The sequence below is a fragment of the Puma concolor genome, chromosome D4, assembly GCF_028749965.1.
Source record: "Puma concolor isolate L17-30 chromosome D4, mPumCon1.1.hap2, whole genome shotgun sequence".
Classification (NCBI taxonomy): Eukaryota; Metazoa; Chordata; class Mammalia; order Carnivora; family Felidae; genus Puma; species Puma concolor.
In genome coordinates, this window is record NC_141679.1 from 19,023,508 (window position 1) to 19,045,678 (window position 22,171).

Genomic DNA, 22,171 nt, shown 5'->3' on the forward strand with positions numbered 1-22,171 from the left:
GCAGCCAAGAATCCTTTATCCAGCAAGTCTGTCATTCAGAATAGAAGGAGAGATAAAAGTCTTCCCAAACAAAAACTGAAGGAATTCATCACCACTAAACCAGCCCTACAAGAGATCCTAAGGGGGACTCTGTGAGTGAAATGTTGAAAGGACCACAAAGTACCAGAGACATCACTACAAGCATGAAACCTACAGACATCACAATGACTCTAAACCCATATCTTTGAATAATAACACTGAATGTAAATGGACTAAATTTACCAACCAAAAGACATAGGGTATCAGAATGGATAAAAAAAAAAAAACAAGACCCATCTATTTGCTGTCTACAGAAGACTCATTTTAGACCTGAGGACACCTTCAGATTGAAAGTGAGGGGATGGAGAACTATCTATCATGCTACTGGAACTCAAAAGAAAGCTGGAGTAGCCATACTTATATCAGACAAACTAGACTTTAAATTAAAGGCTGTAACAAGAGATGAAGAAGGGCATTATATAATAATTGTAGGGTCTATCCATCGGGAAGAGCTAATAATTATAAATGTCTGTGCGCCGAATACGGGAGCCCCCAAATATATAAAACAATCAGAAACATGAGCAACCTTATTGATAAGAATGTGGTAATTGCAGGGGACTTTAACACCCCACTTACAACAATGGATAGATCATCTAGACACAGGATCAATAAAGAAACAAGGGCCCTGAATGATACATTGGATCAGATGGACTTGACAGATACATTTAGAACTCTGTATCCCAAAGCAACAGAATATATTTTCTTCTTGAGTGCACATGGAACATTCTCTAACATAGATCACATACTGGGTCACAAAACAGCCCTTAACAAGTATAGAAGAATTGAGATCATACTACACACACTTTCAGACCACAATGCTATGAAACTTGAAATCAACCACAGGAAAAAGTCTGGAAAACCTCCAAAAGCATGGAGGTTTCAAGAACACCCTACTAAAGAATGAATAGGCCAACCAGGCAATTAGAGAAGAAATTTAAAAATGTATGGAAACAAATAAAAATGAAAATACAAGAATCCAAACGCTTTGGGATACAGCAAACGCAGTCCTGAGAGGAAAATACATTGCAATCCAGGCCTATCTCAAGAAACAAGAAAAATCCCAAATACAGAATCTAACAGCACACCTAAAAGAAATAGAAGCAGAACAGCAAAGACACCCCAAACCCAGCAAAAGAAGAGAAATAATAAAGATCAGAGCAGAAATAAACAATATAGAATCTAAAAAAACTGTAGAGCAGATCAATGAAACCAAGAGTTGGTTTTTTGAAAAAATAAAATTGATAAACCTCTAGCCAGCATTCTCAAAAAGAAAAGGGAGATGACCCAAATAGATAAAATCATGAATGAAAATGGAATTATTACAACCAGTCCCTCAGAAACACAAGCAATTATCAGGGAATACTATGAAAAATTATATGCCAACAAACTGGACAACCTGGAAGAAATGGAAAAATGCCTAAACACCCACACACTTCCAAAATTCAAATGGGAAGAAATAGAAAACTTGAACAGACACATAACTAGTGAAGGAATTGAGTCAGTTATCAAAAATCTCCCAACATATAAGAGTCCAGGACCAGATGGCTTCCCTGGGGAATTCTACCAGACATTTAAAGCAGAGATAATACCTATCCTTCTCAAGCTGTTCCAAAAAATAGAAAGGGAAGTAAAGCTTCCAGGCTCATTCTGTGAAGCCAGTATTACTTTGATTCCTAAACCAGAGACCCAGCAAAAAAAAAAAGAACTACAGGTCAATATCCCTGATGAATATGGATGCAGAAATTCTCAGTAAGAGACTAGCAAATTGAATTCAAGAGCATATATAAAGAACTATTCACCATGATCAAGTGGGATTCATTCCTGGGCTGCAGGGCTGGTTCAACATTTGCAGATCAATCAGTGTGATCCATCACATTAATAAAGGAAAAGAACCATATGATCCTGTCAATCGATGCAGAAAAAGCATTTGACAAAATACAGCATCCTTTCTTAATAAAAACCCTTGAGAAAGTCCGAATAGAAGGAACATACTTAAACATCATAAAAGCCATTTATGAAAAGCTCACAGCTGATATCATCCTCAATAGGGAAAAACTGAGAGCTTTTTCCCTGAGATCAGGAACACGACAGGGATGCCCACTCTCACCGCTGTTGTTTAACATAGTGTTGGAAGTTCTGGCATCAGCAATGAGACAACAAAAGGAAATCAAAGGCATCAAAATTGGCAAAGATGAAGTCAAGCTTTCCCTTTTCACAGATGACATGATATTATACATGAAAAACCCGATAGACTCCACCAAAAGTCTGCTAGAACTGATACATGAATTCAGCAAAGTTGCAGGATACAAAATTAATGTACAGAAATCAGTTGCATTCTTATACACTAATAGTGAAGCAACAGAAAGACAAAGAAACTGATCCCATTCACAACTGTACCAAGAATCATAAAATACCTAGGAATAAACCTAACCAAAGATGTAGAGGATCTGTATGCTGAAAACTATAGAAAGCTTATGAAGGAAATTGAAGAAGATATAAAGAAATGGAAAAACATTCTGTGCTCATGGATTGGAAGAATAAATATTGTTAAAATACTACCAAAGTAATCTACACATTCAATGTAATCCCAGTCAAAATTGCAGCAGCATTTTTCTCGAAGCTAGAACAAGCAATCCTAAAATTTGTGTGGAACCACAAAAGACCCCGAATAGCCAAAGTAATATTGAAGAAGGAAGACCAAAGTGGGAGGCATCACAATCCCAGGCTTTAGCCTCTACTACAAAGCTGTAATCATCAAGACAGCATGGTATTGCCACAAAAACAGACACGTAAGACCAATGGAATAGAATAGAGACCCCGGAATTGGACCCACAAAAGTATGGCCAACTCATCTTTGACAAAGCAGGAAAGAATATCCAATGGAAAAAAGACAGTCTCTTTAACAAATGGTGCTGGGAGAACTGAACAGCAACCTGGAGAAGGTTGAAACTAGACCACTTTCTTAAACCATTCACAAAAATAAACTCAAAATGGATAAAGGACCTGAATATGAGAAAGGAAGCCATCAAAACCCTAGAGGAGAAAACAAGAAAAGACCTCTCTGACCTCAGCCGCAGCAATTTCTTATTTGACACATCCCCAAAGGCAAGGGAATTAAAAGCAAAAATGAACTATTGGGACCTCATGAAGGTAAAAAGCTTCTGCACAGCAAAGGAAACAGCAAAACTAAAAGGCAACCAATGGAATGGGAAAAGATATTTGCAAAAGACATATCAGACAAAGGGCTAGTATCCAAAATCTATAAAGAACTCACCAAACTCCACACCCGAAAAACAAATAATCCAGTGAAGAAATGGGCAGAAAACATGAATAGACTTCTCTAAAGAAGACATCCAGATGGTCAACAGGCACTTGAAAAGATGCTCAACGTCACTCCTCATCAGGGAAATACAAATCAAAACCACACTGAGATACCACCTCACGCCAGTCAGAGTGGCTAAAGTGAACAAATCAGGAGACTATAGATGCTGGCGAGGATGTGGAGAAATGGGAACCCTCTCGCACTGTTGGTGGGAATGCAAATTGGTGCAGCCACTCTGGAAAACACTGTGGAGGTTCCTCAAAAAGTTAAAAATAGATCTACCCTATGACCCAGCAATAGCACTGCTAGGAATTTACCCAAGGGATACAGGAGTGCTGATGCATAGGGGCACTTGTACCCCAATGTTTATAGCAGCACTTACAACGATAGCCAAATTATGGAAAGAACCTAAATGCCCATCAACTGATGAATGGATAAAGTAATTGTGGTTTATATACACAATGAGATACTACTTGGCAATGAGAAAGAATGAAATATGTCCTTTTGTAGCAATGTGGTTGGAACTGGAGAGTGTTATGCTAGGTGAAATAAGTCATACAGAGAAAGATAGATACCATATGTCTTCACTCTTACGTGGATTCTGAGAAACTGAACAGAAGACCATGGGGGAAGGGAAGGGGAAAAAAAGGGAGGGAGTGAGGCAAACCATAAGAGACTCTTAAAAACTGAGAATAAACTGAGGGTTGATGGAGGGAGGGGGGGAGGAGAAAGTGGGTGATGGGCATTGAGGAGGGTACCTGTTGGGATGAGCACTGGGTGTTGTATGGAAACCAATTTGACAATAAATTTCCAAAAAAAAAAAAAAATACATTGGTAAGCAAACAAAAGAAAATGATGGATGTCTGCAAGCCTAGGAGAGAGGCCTCAGATAAAGCAAATTATGCCAACACCTTGATCTTGGACCTGTCAGCTTCCAGAACTGGGATAGAATAAATTTCTGTTAGAACTGTCCACGAAGTCCATGGAATTAAGTTATGGCAGCCCTAGCAACCAAACACAGCTTTTGGTACCAGGAATGGAGGTGTTGCGGTAACAAATATGTGGTAGCAGCTTTAGAACTGGATAATGAGTAGAGAGGGAAAAGACTTTTGTGGCAAGGTGATCTTGTTATAAAGTCGCAAAGAACATGGCTAAATTGTTTTCTAATGTGGAACTTTTAAGTGATGAACTTGGATATTTAATGGAGATTTCTAAGCAGACTGTTCAAGACATGGTCTTGTCTTTTCCTAATTGCCTATAGTAAAATGCAAGAAAAGAAGTACATTTTTAAGAAGGATTTCTTAAGCAAAATGGAAACCAAAGTTAAAGATTTGGAAAATGCTCAGCCTGTCCTTATTGCAAAATATGGAAAAGCGTGTTACAGAGAGAAAACCCAGGGTGTTGTGCACAAAACACTTGAGAGAAGAATTAAGGTTGTGACTCATGGGTCTAATCCACCATCTCAGCAGAATCCAGGAATGGAAATGGGGCTATACCAGCTGAAGTGTTGCCAGCTTGAACTAAAAAGGGCAGAGTCAGGACAAAATGAAGAAAACTCCTTGCAGTTATGGGATACTAAGGGGCAGGAGAGTAGAGCCAGCTACCCGGGAGCGTGCTTTATTCTTCAAGAAAAGGGGAAAGAATAACCCCGAAGGCTATTCTGAGATCAATAGAGGTGCCACTACCAATCAATCTCAGAAGGCTATTCTGAGATCAGTAGAGGTGCATGTGTTTTGGAGGCTGAACCTCCTCCTGGATTTCTGAGAGTGGGGCCACTTCCTCAGTTTCAGTGGGTCCGGCTGCTACTACCCAGAACCTAGGTGGCAGGAGTATAGTTAGTCTTAGTTTATTAAGTATGGTAATTACTGTAGGTTTTTCCTACATGTTATTTCCCAGGTTGAGGAGGTACTCTTTTATTCCCAGTTAACTGTTTTTTTATGTGTCATGAGTATTTGTAGCATTTTATATAATGCTTTTGCTGCATCTCTTGTAATCATTGAGTTTTTTCTTCTTTATTCTGTTAATATGATGAATTACATTGATTGTTGAATGTTAAACTAGCCTTGCATTCCTTTTTTTTTTTTTTTTTTAAACTTTATTTTTTTTGAGACACAGAGACCTAGTGTGAGCAGGGGAGGGGCAGAGAGAGAAGGAGACACAGAATCCAAAGCAGACTCCAGGCTCTGAGCTGTTAGCACAGAGCCTGATGCAGGGCTCGAACCCATGAACCATGAGACCATGACCTGAGCCGAAGTCAGATGCTCAACCGACTGAGCTACCCAGATGCCCCTAGCCTTGTATTCCTAACACAAACCTTGTTTGTTCATGATATATTATCCTTTTATATTGTTGGATTTATTGGCTAATTTTTTGTTGAGGATTTTTGTATTTATGTTCACACAGGATACTGGTTTATACTTTTTTCTTGTTACGTGTTTACTCATGATATCAGGGAAAGGCTAGCCTCATAAAATGAATTGGAAAATGTTTCCCCCTTCTCTGTTTGATGAGATTATTTGTAAAGAGTTGATACTATTTCTATCTTATAGAAGTTGGAATTTACCAGTGAAGCCATCTGTGCCTGGAATATATTGAAAGATTTTCAGACTGTATTTAATTTTTACAGGACTGTTTACAGTATCAGTTTGTTCTTGCATGAGCTTTATAAGATTAAGTATGTTAAGGAATTTGTTCCTTTTATCCAAGGTGTTGAATATGTAGAAATACAGTTGTTCCCAACATTTCCGTATCCTTCAGATAACTTTAGGATCCATAATGATATCTCCTATTTATTTATTATGTTGCACTTTCAGGTCTAGAATTTATGTTTGAGTTCTTTTTACAATCTGTCTCTTCATTGGTGTTTTCTGTTTGTTGTGACATTATTCTGGTTTCCTTTAGCTCTTTCTCCATGGTTCTTATCAGCTTTCTGAGCATATTTGAGACATTAAGAAAATTTTTTTTCTTTTATAGTAAGCCCAGTGCCTTGCTTCCTCCTGAACTGTGTCTGCTAATTTCATCTGTGCATGGGCCAGGCTTCCTTGATTCCTTGTATAGATTAAACTGTCCTGCTATTGTAATCAGACAAAGGAAGTATAAGAAATTAAAACTACAGACATGTATATTCATTAACATAGATGCAAAAATCCTTAACAAATATTACAGTGAAATAGTATGATATGTAAGAAGGATAATACACTATAACCAAATGCATTTACCTTATGAATGCAAAAATGGTTTACCAGTCAATTCTGTTAATTATATTCATGGAATAAAGGAGGAAAAGTATATGATCTCAGTAGAAGAGAAAAAATTTCTCACAAAATCAACAGTTATTGATGATAAAAACTCTTAAGTGGGGAATAAAAGAGGGTCTCTTCAACCTGGTGTAAGGGACATCTAGGAAAAACCTATAGGTATTATCATACTTAATTTGAAAAAGACTGAATGCTTTCCCTGTAAGGTACAGAATAGTTCAAGAAATGCCTTTTCTCATCACTTCTATTCAGGTTCATAGTGTGAATGCTCTAGCTTCTGCAACAAAACAAGAAAAATAAAGACAAGATTGGAAAGAAAAAGTAAAACTAGCTTTATTTGCAGATGAAATGATGAGTCATGCAGAAAGTCCTAAGGAATGTAGAAAACTACCATTAGTAACAGTAAGCAAGGTTCATAAGTTTGGAAGATACATTGTCAATGTAAATAGTCATTTCTAAAAATGAAATGAAAATTATTCCATTCATAACATTAAAAAGGCTAAATTCTTAAAAAAAAAAACTTTTAAGTTTATTTTGAGAGTGTATTTATTTTGAGTTATTTATTAATTATACATCAAATGTCGGACACCGGGGGTGCCTGGGTGGCTCGGTCACTTAAGCATTTAACTCTTGATTTGTGCTCAGGTCATGATCTCATGGTTGAGATTGAGCCCCACATGGGGCTCCATGCTAACAGTGTAGAGCCTGCTTGGGATTTACTCTCTCCCCCTCTCTCTCTTTGCTCCTTCCCTGCTTGCGTGTGCTCTTTCTCATAATAAATAAATAAACTTTGGGGAAAAAAAAGGAATAAATAAACTTTGGGTTGGACACTGAACCGACTGAGCCACCTAGGTGCCCCACAGAAAAATTTAACAAAAGAAGTACAAGACCTGTAAACCTAAAACTGCAAAACATTTCTGAAAAAAAAAAAAAATAAAACCTAAACAGTAGAATGATAGGCATAGTCAAGGATTGGAGGCCTGACCTTGTTAAGATGGCAGTTCTCTCCAAACTTAGAGATTTCTCATAACCTCAATCAGAATACCAGATATCTCTTCCAGAAATTAACAAGCTAATTATAAAGTATATGTGGAATGTAAAGGGCACATATTAGCCAAAACAATTTTATTACTCTTATTTTTAATTTTAACTCCAGTATAGTTAACATACAGCATTATATTTGTTCTGGTGTAAAATTCAGTGATTCAACACTAGTGCTCATCAAGATATGTGTACTCTTAACCTCCTTCACCTGTTTCCCCCATCCCCATTCCCCCGCTTTAACCATCTGTTTGTTCTCTGTAGGTAAGAGTCTGCTGTTTGGTTTGTCTTGTTTTTCCTTTGTACATTTGTTTCTTAAATTCCACATGTGAGTGAAATCATTTGGTATTTGTCTTTTTCTGGCTTATTTCACTTAGCACTATACTGTCTAGATCTAGTCATGTTGCTACAAATGGCAAGATTTCATTCTTTTTTTATGGTTAAATAATATTGCACTGCATATATATACCACAGGGCTGCTTCCATAATTTTAGCCAAAACAATTTTTGGATCAGAATAATGTTGAGGTTTTTTAATGCTTGATTTCAAGGATTATTTTATAGCTACTTTATTAAACAAAGTGTCATTTTCATATGAGAATAGACCTACAGATCAATGAAGGAGAATAATGTTTGGACATAAATCCCCAATATAATCCACAGTTAATATATGTTTGATTTCATACAAAGATGCCAACCTAATAAATAAGTAAGGGGAAATATGGTAGACATTTCAATAAATGGTTTTGAAATAACTAGATTTCCAAGTGGGAAAGAAAATAATGTATATGGGATTTAATGTGAAATGGAACATTGACATAAATGTAAATGCCCAAAGGTATTGAGTTTGTTTAACATATAAGAAAAAGTCTTTTAAGTGTTTATGGGAGATGAAGATATCTTGGGATAAAAAGTGCAAATAAGAAAAATAAATTGATGAAAATTAAAATGGTCTACTTTTTGAAAGACAGCTGTTAAAAATGAAAAAGGTAAGCCGTGGAATTGAGAAAAATATTTGTAACACATATAATGTACATAATACTTCATCTAAAATATATAGGGAGACGAACAGCCCATAAAAAATGAGCAGAAACGTGAAAAATTAAACGTGTTTAATTTTATTACTCATCAGGAAAATGCAAAACAAAGCCATTTGATCATTAATATAGATGTAAAAAATTTCAGAACATTCAGAATTGAAATTAGGACTGCATAGTTGTTGCTTTTGGGGGTAGTGATTCATGCCTAATTCTTGTGAGGAGCATGATGGAAGTTTCTGCATGATTGTAATGTTTTATTCCTGGATGTGAATTTTGGGTGCATGGATGTGTTTTCTTTATGAAAACTTAACCTTATATAGTACTTAGTTATATACTCCTCGGGAGTAGGATGTGTTTCAATAAAAATGTTTTCCCCAGATGAATAGGATTCAGAGAAAAACCAATTCATGAACCTGTGATATGATATATAACTATAACTCATTTTTGAAATTCTAATTAAAACTATGGTGAAATTTCCAGGAAGATTGCCAAAATTTTAAATGTTTGAAAACACTAAGAATTTGTGAGGCCACGGAGCCATACCAAATCTAACCTGCTGATGTTAGTTTCATGTGTCACAACTACTTGTGAAAACAAATTGGTAACACTTAGTAAAGTGAATATATGCAGTTCTACTCTTTGATATATACACCGTGGAAAATCTTACACATGAGCATCTGGAGGCATGTTCAAGGAGGCTCATGGTGGCACTGTGAGTAAAAGCAAAAAATCTATAAACAGTACACATATATATCAACAGTGTAGTGGACAATTAAGTAGTCATTTATCAGTGTAATATAGTATAGCAGTGAGAATGAATGAACTACCAATATGAATAAAATTTAAAGATTGTTTTGAAGAATGTCACAGGAACATATGTGATATTATTTCCTTTTCGTACAGTTTAGAAAGAAGTTGATAAACAGTGTTATATTTAGAGAATCTTTCATAGAAGGTTGAAAACAAGTAACTAAAAGTGAAATCATGATCAGTTGTAGGGAACATAATCAAGGAGGATCACAAAAGATGCTTCTGTAGTATCGCTTAATTTTTTGGCCCGGGTAGAAGATTCAGGGATGTCTTTTATTGTTATTTTATTAAACTGTATTATATGTTTTTGTGTGCTGTATTTCTCATAGCAGTAAAAAAGCCAATTTAATGATCTTTCAAAAATTTAAAACTGCAAGTTTCTCAACTCGGTAGGTTTAAAATATGAAGAACGGTTTTTTTCCCATGGATGTTCTGATATGTATTTATTTAGTGATAGGTTGAATTAACATTGTATCTAAGAACTTTTCCTACTCAAAGCCTGTCAACAAGAAAATTAATAGTTCGACCGTTTATATTTAGCCTTGAAATTGTAAAACCACATCTTTAAACCAAATTTTATTATTTACTTTTCTAATTCAGACTAGGTTTTTTCCTTAATTAATTCGAAGGGAGATTTATTTATTTATTTAGGTAAAAATTGTCTTAGGACTTTGAATAAAAATCTTTGTGCTAATTAACAGTGAATTACTTTTCTTCCAGATTCAAAGGTCAACTTCTTTGGGAACATCACAGATTTCACAGAAAGTGCTTCCTCTCCTGGAACTTCCATGTGTCGAAGATGGTAAAATGCAACCGCTTTAGGAAGTTTTTCTTATTAAAATGTGTTAGGAATATAATTTTCATTTGAGACCATATTAAAAATTTCAAACAATAGCAGATATTTATGTATTTTTTGGAAATTTCACTAAAATTCCTTTAAACACTAGAACTTGGGTGTTCCTTAAAGTTGCTTTTGCTGTGGGGTTTTTTGGTATGTAAAATTTAAACTTGTAATCTCAAAGTCTACTAGTAAGTTAATCTTTTTATCCTCCTTTGAGCTAGGAGCCCTAGTGAAGCTGTTGATACCTAATTTATGATATTACTTAATTATTTAGAGAGTTTTGTTATAGTAAAATTTTAGTTTTATATTTTCCTTTTTTGTTACTAAACAAAAAAATCAAGACTTAATACCTACTACATTCGCATATGAAAACTGGTAAATATTTTGATAACAGATATCTGCTTTTTCTTGGCCACATTGGAAAGAAAAGCAAATGTATTTCTCTGTTTTTAAGGCTTTAAAAGTTGCTAAATGGTAAGTAACTGAAGTTGCCGTTTTAATCCTTGGTTTTCTAAAAGAATGTTTTTCTTTGTGGTAAATGGGGCAGGGAGGAGCTATTTTTGAGATATTCTGCCCTAAATTCAGTCTTGGGTTGTTCGGGGCATACTTCAGGTGGTTTTAGTTTTCTTTGAATCTTCTTTTAATAGTTGTACTAGTTTTGGAGTTGTTTTTAATGGCAAATTGTAGAAATTTTTTATCATATATATGTGTCCACACACACATACACACACACACATATGAATTCAGTAGTGATTGATTTCAGTTTCTTCATCCAAATCTCAGGGCCTGCTGTGTGCTTTTAATATTGTAGATTTTATAACTAAGTCCTGTTTTGTTATCCAGATATAGTGAGCATCTTAGTGTGTTTGTTTGAAAATTCATTATGTGTGTAATCATTGGCATTTGCTATAAAATTTTCTTTTGAAATTTTTACATAGACTAATAACTTTAAAAGGTGATGTTCGTTAAGCTAAAGATGAATTTTATATTTTCTGTACTTTTTTTGGTCAAAAATGGTATTCTTTCAGACAAAATCTCTATGTTCTTTACATTCAGTTTTTGATGTTTAGACCCTGGAACATTTAGACCCTTAACATATTAGCATTCATATTTATTTCAATAAATTATAAAAATGTTGCTAAATCAATCATTTTGATTATTGACTTAAATAGCGTTCTGTAATTTTTAGATTCAGAGGAAGAATTTTTTGACGCACTGTGTAGTCCCTTGGAAGAGCCTCCTCAGTCTCCCACTGGAGTTAAAAGTTGTCAACAGAAAAAGTTTCAAAAGCCAGATTATACAAAAAATATGATTCAGTATAAAATAAGATTTGAAGTGCCAGAGGTATGTACATGGTAAAATTAACATGGCTTATTTAAGTTCGTCATTTCTGCTGTTCACATATTACTAATATGCATTCTGTTTTCATCCTACGTAAGCTGAATCCAGATGTTGCTATGTGACTTTCCCTTCACTTTTTTTGAAGATAATTTTCCTAATCAAAAGTTAGGGGTGTAGATTAGATATTATGGTTATCAGTGTACATTTATTAAAGATAATTATTTGTATAGCATAAGTTTGTATATGTGTATGTAAAATCTCCCCTGAAATTTAACTATATATCATGTATATACCTTACATATTCATATATAATCACCATCGACATAAACAGTTTTTTGTTTTAGGTGGTGGTAGTTCCCTTTTTTCTTTCTTCTCCAGGTTTTGATTCAGTTTTATCACCTTGTTGGAGATTGTGAACTACCTGTGGTAGAAATTGATGTTTTAGGACTGGGCACAGATGTTGAGCTTAGAACATTTGATTTGAAAGCAAATGCCTTTTTGAAAGAGTTCTGCTTAAAATGCCCAGAATACTTTGGTAAGTGTCTCATTTTTTTTAAATAAATAAATTAACTTTATTGTTTGACTCCCTACTGGAGAGTTTTAAATTCTCTAGGCTTTAAATCAGTATGTTTGTTAAAATATTCTCCAAGAAATACTATGTTATGAGTTGGTCTTCAGTTTTTATCTTGTACTTGGGAATCTAGAGAGGTCGATCAAAGAGAAAATGAAGATAATTTTTTTTCATTAAGGAAAATAAAATAGTCCTGGTTTAATTTTAAATCTACCTAATCTACCTACTACAATGCTGAATTAATTTCCTGTTGGTAATGTAACAGTTTACCACAGACTTAGTGTCTTACAACAGAATTTTATTATCTTAAAATTCTATTAATCAGAAGTCTGACATAAGTCTCAACAGGTAAAAATCAGGGTGCCAATAGGAGTTCCTTTTTGGAGGCTCTAGGGGAGGATACATTTCCTTGCTCATTCGGTTGTTGGCAAAATTCGTTTCTATGTGGTTTAAATATGTTTCCTTCTGCCTATTAGGTGAGGGCTAGCCTCAACCTCCTGTGGGCCTCTCTAGTACACGCACATAGTTCCCTATATTTCAGAACCAGAGCAGGGTGGTAGATCGTTCTCATGTTGTCGTGTCTATAGCTTCAGTCCAGGATAATGTTCTCTTTACCTTAATCACCTTTGCAGAGTCTTTATTGCTGTATAAGGTAATGTATTCTCAGGTTTTAGGGAAACATAGCATGGACATCCTTGGGCAGCAGGACATAGCATTATTTTGTCTAACATAAACATTTTATTTCCAGAATCATAATGGATAAATTATATAATACATTGGATATTTCCATTTATTGTCTTAGACATTTAAGAGAGGGTGTTATATATATTTCTAACTTTACATTTTTAGGTTTATTTTTGTAAGATAATTCTCAATGGTTGATGGAATGATTAAGGAAAATGATTTATTTCCATTGTGAGTGCCTTTTATTTCTTTTTCTTGTGTAATTGCTCTGGCTAGGACTTCTAGTACCATATTGAATAAAGGTGATTAGAGTGGACATCCTTGTCTTGTTCCTGATTTTAGAGTAAAAGCTTTCAGCTTTCCATCATTAAATATGTTAGCTGTGGGCTTATTATATGTGGTCTTTATTATGTTGAGGTATGTTCTCTCTATACTCACTTTGTTGAAAGTTTTTATATAAATTTTGTCAAATGCTTTTCTTCATTCATTGAGATCATATGATTTTTCTCCTTCATTTTGTTAATGTGGTATATCACATTGACGGATTTCTGGATTTTGAACCATCCTTGGAATAAATCCTACTTGATTATTGTGTAAGATCCTTTTAATGTATTGTTGAATTTGCTTTGCTTATACTTTGTTGAGGATCTTTGCATCTATGTTCATCTAAAATATTGGCCTGTAATAATATTTTCTTGTGGTAAATTTGTCTGGATTTGTTGCCAGGGCAATGCTGGACTTGTAAAAGGAGTTTGGAAGTGTTTCCTCCTATTTCTTTTGACGTGTTTCTTCAGAAAGATTAGTATTAATACTTTGTTTAATGTTTGGTAATATTCATCTGTTAAGCTGTCTGGTTTGTTCGGAGGTTTTTTTGTTTTCTAATGTTTATTTATTTTGAGAGAGAGCATGTGTGCATGTGGGGGGAAGGGCAGAGAGGGGGGAGAGAAAGAATCCCAAGCAGGCTCCACACTGTCAGCACAGAGCCGAATGCAGGGCTTGATCCCATGAACTGTGAGATCATGATCTGAGCTGAAATCAAGAATTGGATGCTTAACTGACAGAGCCACCAGGCAACCCTGTTCAGAGGTTATTGATTAATGATTCCTTTTTTTGTTTTTTTGTGTTTGCAAGTAATGGTCTTAGTATTTTCTGTTTCTTCATTATTAAGTATAGGAAGTTCTATTAAGTCTCTGAGTTTATTTCTTTTCAGATGTCCAATTGTTAGTGTTAGGGTTTTTCTTAGTAGTCTCTTATGATCCTTTGTATTTCTTTGGTTATCATTTATTTGTCATGTCTCCTTTTTCATCTCTGATTTTATTTGAGCCCTCTCTCTTTTTTTTTTTTTTTTTTAAGAAACCAGCACTTAGTTTTATTGATCTTTTCAGTTGTTTTTTTAAGTCTCTATTTTCTTTATTTCTGCTCTTTTATTTCCTTCTAATTTGGAGTTTCATTTGTTCTTCATCTGGTTCCTTGAGGTGTAAAGTTAGATTGTTTATTTGAATATTTTCTTGTTTCTAAAGGTTTTTGCTGTGCTCTGTATTGCTGTGCTCTGCCCTCTTAGAAACACTTTGGCTGCATTTCATAAACTTTAGTATGTTGTATTTTATGTTCTCATTGGTCTTAAGGTATTTTTTAAAATTTTTCTTTGGATTTATTGACCCAGTAAAAAATGTTAATATCTGCAGTAATTCTTTTTTGACCCAAGTAGTAAAACTGTAACTGTTTGCAGATGACATGGTATCACATCTAGAAAACCTTAAAGGTTCCACCAAAAAAACGGCTACAACTAATCAATAAATTCAGTGATGTTGTAGGATAGAAAAACACAAAATTCTGTTGGGTTTCTATATACTATGAGAAAAAGAAGTTAGGAAGACAGTCCCATTTGTTAACAAACTGGAATGAATGATGACTTTCTGAAAAGAAAATTTACTCAAATGAAAAAATAAAACAATCCCATTTGCAATTCCATCAAAAAGAATGAAACACATAAGAATAACTTTAAGAAGGTAACAGATGTGTATACTGAAAACTGTAAGACAGTGATGAAAGAAATTAAAACAAATGAATGGGAAGATAGTCCATCCTTATGGCTTAGAATTATTAATACAATTAAAGTGTTCATACTATTCAAAGCAATCTACAGATTCGACACAATCCCTATCAAAACTCCAGTGTCATTTTCACAGAAATAGAAAAAAGAATTCTAAATTTGTCAGTCACCACAAAACACCCCAAATACCCAAAGCAGTCTTGAGAAAGAAGAACAAAACTGGAGGCATGATGTTCCTTGATTTCAAAATATATTACAAAGCTATCTGTGGTACTGACGCAAAACAAAACTTTATGGTACCAACATAAAAGCAGACTCACCAATCAGTGGAACCAAAAAGCACCTAGAAACAGACCCATTAACATATGGTCCATTACTTTATGACAGAGGAGTCAAGAGCATAAAATGAAGAAAGGATAGTTTCTTCAATAAATGGTGCTATGAAAACTGGACAGCCACATGCAAAAGAATGAAACTGCTATCTTATACCATTCACAAATATTAACTGAAGATAGTTGAAGACTTGAATAAAAAACCTGAAACCATAAAACTCCTAGAAGAAAATGTAGGCAGTAAGTGCCTTTACATTAGTCTTGTGTTGATTCTTTTTGATCTGACTCCAAAAGCAAAGGCAACAATAAACAAGTAGGAATACATTAAGCCAAAAAGCTTCTCCACAGCCAAGGAATCCACCAACAAATTGAAAAAGCAGCTGACTGGATGGGAGAAGATACATGCTAATCACATATCTGATCAGTGGTTAATATCCAAAATATATAAAGAATTCTTGCAACTCAATAACCAAAACCCAATTCAGTTTAAAAAATGGACAGAGGATCTAAAAAACATTTTTCTCAAAGAAGACATACAGATGGTTAACAGGTACATGAAAAGATACTGAATATTGCTGATTGTCAGGGAAATGCCACTTAAAACGCCACTTAAAACCACAGTGAGATATGACGTCACACCTGTCAGTATGGCTGCTATCAAAAAAACCCCAAGAAATAACAAGTGTTGACAAGGATGTGGAGAAAAGTAAATCCTTGTGCACTACCAAATTAGTGCAGACATTATGGAAGATCACATGTACATTCCTCAAAAAATCTAAAATAGAGTATCATATGCTCTCGCAATTCCACTTCTGAGTATTTACCCAAAGAAAATGAAAACACTAACTCAAAAAGAGAAAGGTACCCGATGTTCACTGCAGCCCTATGTACAATAGCCAAGGTATGGAAACAGCCTAAGTTCAATCAATGAATGAGTGCATAAAGAAGATATCCTATTTACATACATACACAGATACACAATGAAATTCTATTCAGCTATAAAAAGGAATGAAATCTTGCCATTTGTGACAACATGGATGGACCTTGAGGGCCTTAGGCTAAGTGAAATAAGTCTGAGAAAGACAAATACCATCTGATCTCACTTATATGTGGAATCTTTACAAACAATCCAAGTTGATAGGTACATAGAACAGATTAGTGGTTGTCAGAGGTGGGGGTGGGGTGGCGTGGTAGTTGGCATGGGTGAAGGGGGTCCAAAAGATGTAAACTTGTAGTTAGAAAATCAGTAGGATGCAAAGTATAGCATAGTGGCTATAGTTAACAATACCTAATTGCCTATTTGAGAGCTGCTAAGATAATCTTGAAAGTCCTCATTACAAGAAAAAAATTGTAATTACGTATGAGGACAGATGTTAACTAGACTTACAGATATTGAATCATTATATTTTATACCTGAGACTAATGCATTGTTCTATGTGAACTATACCCCGTTTATGAAAGAGAAATGATTGGGGTGCCGGGGTGGCTCAGTCAGTTGAGTGTCCAACTCTTGATTTTGGCTCAGATCATGATCCCAGGATCGTGGGATTGAGCCCCACGTTGGGCTCTATGCCGATCATGGAGCCTGCTTAAGATTCTCTGTCTCCCGCTGCCCCTCTCCCTCGCGCGCGCTCTCTCTCTCTCTCTCTCTCTCAAAAAAATTTTTGTTTCAACTAAAAAAAATTTAGTAGGTTAATTTTAATTTTATAAAACTTCTTTGTAGCAGAAGAACATCATATGAGTAGAAATTACAGTAAATTTTAATAGACTATTTTTAGAGCAGTTTTTGAATCACAGTACAGTCAGCAGATAGTGTATGGATTTCCTCAGGTACTTTTCACATGCTAAACCTCTCCCATTATAAACATCCCCCACCAGAGGAATTTGTTGCAGTTGATGAACTTACATTGATGTAGTACAAAGTCCATAGTTTATATCAGGGTTCAACTTGGTGCTGTGCATTCTGAGGATTTTGGACACATATATAACGACATGTATCCAGCATTATATTATCATACGCAGTTCCACTACTCTAAAAATCCTCTGTGTTCCACCTATTCATCCTTTTCTGTCCTCCCCCTTCTCCTGGCAACCACCAAGCTTTTAACTGTTTCCATATTTTATCCTTTTCCCCACATCCTGGGATGTCATCCCTATGTCACATCCCTGGGATCATACTGGATTTTGCTTTTCAGACTGACTTTTTTTTCAGTTAGTAATATGTATTTAAGTTACTATTTCCATAACCTTTCATTACTTCATAGCTCACTTCTTTTCAGTGCTGAATAATGTTCCATTGTATGATGTACCACAGTTTATTTTTCCATTCACTTAATAAAGGACATCTTGGTTCACACATAAGTTTTTAGAGTTCTGAATAAAGGTGCAATAAACATCTGTATGAAGATTTTTGTGTGGGCATAAGTTTTCAACTGCTCTAGATAAATACCATGGAACACAATTGTTGGGTCATATGGTTTAAGAGTATGTTTTGTGAGAAACAATACAGCTCTCTTCCAAAGTGACTTATACCATTTAGCATTCTCATCTGCAAAGAATGAGAGTTCCTGTTGCTTCATATCTTCACCTGGTGTTACTCTCTTTGATTTTGAGCATTCCAGTAAGGTATGAAATGGGCAGCTCAGCGGTTTTTTTGTTTAAAAAAATTTTTTTTTACATTTTAATTTTGAGAGAGAGAGACAGAGCACAAGTGGGGGAGGGGCAAAGAGCAAGGGAGACACAGAATCCGAAGCAGGCTCCAGGCTCTGAGTTGTCAGCACAGCCCAATGCAGGGCTCAAACCCCCACAAACCATGAGATCATGGCCTGAGCCAAAGTGGAAGTCAGATGTTTGAGCCAACCAGGCGCCCATATTTGGTTTTGTTTTGCAGTTCCTTAAAGACATGTGTAGAGCATCTTTTCCTATGTTGATTTTGCTTCTGTGTGTCTTCTTTGGTGAGGTATCTCTTAAGGTCTTTGGTCTATTGTTTTTTTTTAATTAAAAAAAATTTTTTTTAACGTTTATTTATTTTTGAGACAGAGAGAGACAGAGCATGAATGGGGGAGGGTCACAGAGAGAGGGAGACACAGAATCTGAAAGAGGCTCCAGGCTCTGAGCAGTCAGCACAGAGCCCGCCGCGGGGCTCGAACCCACGGACTGTGAGATCATGACCTGAGCCGAAGTCAGACGCTTAACCGACCGAGCCACCCAGGCGCCCCTTTGGTCTATTGTTTTAATGGTGTTTGTTTTTTCTTGATTAATTTTAAGAGTTACTTATATATTTTGGATAACAGTCCCTTATCATATGTATCTTTTGCAAATATTTTCTCCTCATCTATGGCTAGTTTTTTTCATTTTACTGACATTGTCCTTAGCAGAACAGAATGTTTTAATGAAGTCCTTTATGAGATTTTTTTTTTTTTTTTCTCCCCATGCATCATGCCTTGGATGTTGTATCTAAAAAGTCATTGCCAAAATGAAGGGTATCTAAATATTCTCCTATGCTCCCTTCTTGAAGTTTTATAGTTCTTCATTTTACATTTAGATTTGTGGTCCTTTTTGAGTTGATTTTTGTGAAGGGTATAATCTCTGTCTAGATTTTCTTTTCCTGTTGATGTCCATTTGTTCCATCAACATTTGTTGAAAAGACTAATGTAAATGGTACTGTTTGTTTGTTTTTGGTGTTATGTTTTTAATGTCAAATTCTAGTTATCCAGTTTTGGTACATAGGAAAGCTTTTGACTTGTATATTATATTAACCTTGTATCCTACAACTTTGCTCTAATGGCTTATTAGTCCAGGAGGGTTTTTTTGATGTTGATTCTTCCAAAAGTTTTACATAGATGATCATGTCATTTGTGAACAAAGACAATTTTATGCCTTCCTTCCCAGAAATAAAAGAAAATACCTTTTATTTTTTCTTTTACTGCATTTTCTGACACTTAACAGTATGATGTTGACATCAGTAAAAAGGGAAGGACCTCTTACCTTGTTCCTTAGTGTGAAAACCTTGAGTTTCTCACAATTAAGCATGGAGTTAGCTGTAGGTTTTTAGAAGATATTCTTAAGTTAGGAAGTTCCTTATTTCTAGTTTACTGAGGGTTTTTATCATGAATGTTTATTGGATATGGTCATATGCTTTTTCTGCATCTGTTTATATGATCATGTAATTTTTCTTGTGAAGCCTGTTGATGTGATTACATCAGTTGATTTTCCAGTGTTGAGCTAGCCTTGAAGTTTGGGATAAACTTTAATTGGTCATGGTGCATATTGTTTTTTTACATTTTGTTGGATTCAATTTACTAATACTGTACTTTGTTGAAGATTTTTGTATTCATTTTTTTTAATATGAAATTTATTGTCAAATTGTTTTCCATACAACACCCCAACAGTGCTCATCCCAACAGGTGCCCTCCTTAATACCCATCACTCACCCACCCCTCCCTCCCACCCCCATAAACCCTCAGTTTGTTCTCAGTTTTTAGGAGTCTTCTGTTTTGGCTCCCTCCCTCTCTAACCATTTTTTTTTTCCTTCCCCTCCCCCATGGTCTTCTGTTAAGTTTCTCAGGATCCACATAGGAGTGAAAACATATGGAATCTGTCCTTCTCTGTATGACTTATTTCACTTAGCATAACACTCTCCAGTTTTATATACATTTTAAAGAGAGTTACTAGTCTGTAGTTTTCCTTCTTTTCTTTCTTCCCCCTTTTTTTTTTTTTTTTTCATTTTTCTTTTTTCTAATGCCTTTGCTGTAAGATTTTGGTATTAGGGTAATTCTGATTTCATAGAATGAGTTAGCAAGCTTTCTTTCTGTTTGTATCCTCTGAAAGGGATTGTAAAGAATTGTTACAATTTTTCTCTCAAATGTTTATTAGAATTCACCAGTGAACCCTTCTAGGCATGGTGTTTTCTTTTTTAGGTTATTCATTATTGACTTGATTTCTTTACTAGATATGAACCTATTCAGGTTGTCTGTTGATTCTTGTGTGAGTTTGGCAGGTTATATTTTTCAAGGAATGGGTACATTCCATTAAGTTACTACTTTTGTGGGCAGAGTTGTGTATAGTATTTTTTAATTATCCTTTTAAGTTCATGATACCATAATTTCTCCTCTTTTACTTCTGATACTAGTAATCTGTGTCCTCTTTGTTTCTTAGCCTGGCTAGAGGCTTATAAATTTTATTGATCCTTTCAAAGAATCTTTTATGGTTTCTTCAATTTTTCTAAAGCTTTTTTATTTTCAGTTTCATTGATTTTGATCTGATTTTTATTTCTTTCCTTTTGCTTACATCAATTGATCTTCTTTTTCTACTTTCCTAAGGTGGAAGCTTAGATTATTGATTTTATATCTTCTAACATATGCATTCAATGTTACATTTCCCTGTAAGCAGTGCTTTTACTATTAGTCCCAAATTTTGATGAGGTGTGTTTTCATACTCAGTTTCTAATGTTTTCAGTTTGAGATTTCTTCTTTTACTCATGTGTTAGGAGAAGTGTTGCTGATTCTCCAAATATTTTGGAATTCCCCAAGTATATTATTTGATTTGTAATTGAATTCCATTGTGGTCTGAGTGCAGACACTGTGTGGTTTTTATTTTATTTATCTTTTGAATTTAGGAAGGTGTGTTTTATGGCCCAGAATGTTGTCTATGTTGCTGATCAGTCTGTGGGAGCTTAAGAAGGTGTATTCTGCAAGTAATGGAGGAAGTAATCTATAGATATCCATTGTGTCCAGTTGATTGATAGTACTACTACTGATTTCAACTATGTCCCTACTGATTTTTTTGTCTGCTGGATCTGTCCATTTCTGATAGGGGAATGTTGAAGTCTTAACTGTGATAGTGGGTTCATCTGTTTCTCCTTTCAGTATTACCAGTGTTTTGCCTCACATATTTTGATGCTTTGTTGTTAAGATGCATACAGCTTAAGGATTGTTATGTATTCATGGAGAATTGGCCCCTTTATCATTATATAATAACTTTCATTTCCCCTGATAACTTTTCTTGCTTTGGAGTCTGCTCTGTCTGAAAATTAACATAGCTATCCCTTTTTTCATTTTTTTTTAAAAATTTTTTTTTTTCAACGTTTATTTATTTTTGGGACAGAGAGAGACAGAGCATGAACGGGGGAGGGGCAGAGAGAGAGGGAGACACAGAATCGGAAACAGGCTCCAGGCTCTGAGCCATCAGCCCAGAGCCCGACGCAGGGCTCGAACCCACGGACCGCAAGATCGTGACCTGGCTGAAGTCGGACGCTCAACCGACTGCGCCACCCAGGCGCCCCTTCCTTTTTTCATTTTATTAGTATTTACATGCTATGGTTTCCTCATCCATTTACTTTAAATCTGTATGTGTCTTTTATTTACAGTGTTATTTCTTATGGACAGTATATAGCTGGGTCTTGTTTGTTTGGTCCACTGTGGTAACCTGCATCTTTTAATTGATGTATTTAGACCATTGATGTCCAAACTGATTATTAGTACAAGTTGGCTTAAAATTTTTGTAACTAAAAGTAGTAGAGCTTTACATTTATTTTTGAGACCATATAAATCTGGGGCATCTGGCTGGCTCATTTGGTAGAGCATGTGACTTTTTAAGTTTATTTTGTGTGTGCACAAGTGGGGGGAGGAGCGCAGAGAGAGAGAGAGAGAGAATCCTCCACACTGACGGTGCAGAGCCCAATGCAAGACTCAACCTCACAAACCCACGAGATCATGATCTGAGCCAAAGTTGGATGCTTAACCAGCTGAGCCTGTCAGGCACCCCAAGCATGTGACTTTTGATCTCAGGGTTGTGAGTTCAA

At 35.3% G+C, this 22,171-nt stretch overlaps 1 protein-coding gene across 5 annotated transcripts in view; it reads left to right on the forward strand.

Annotated features, from left to right (window-relative positions):
* VPS13A (vacuolar protein sorting 13 homolog A) overlaps positions 1 to 22,171 on the forward strand; it is a 256,968-nt gene that overhangs the window by 90,658 nt on the left and 144,139 nt on the right. For all 5 annotated transcript variants that reach the window (XM_025931580.2, XM_086685038.1, XM_025931583.2 and 2 more), the window contains 3 exons: positions 10,268 to 10,349; positions 11,578 to 11,732; positions 12,108 to 12,264. In XM_025931580.2, the coding sequence (XP_025787365.1) occupies positions 10,268 to 10,349; positions 11,578 to 11,732; positions 12,108 to 12,264 (394 nt within the window). The remainder of the gene's footprint in view (positions 1 to 10,267; positions 10,350 to 11,577; positions 11,733 to 12,107; positions 12,265 to 22,171) is intronic.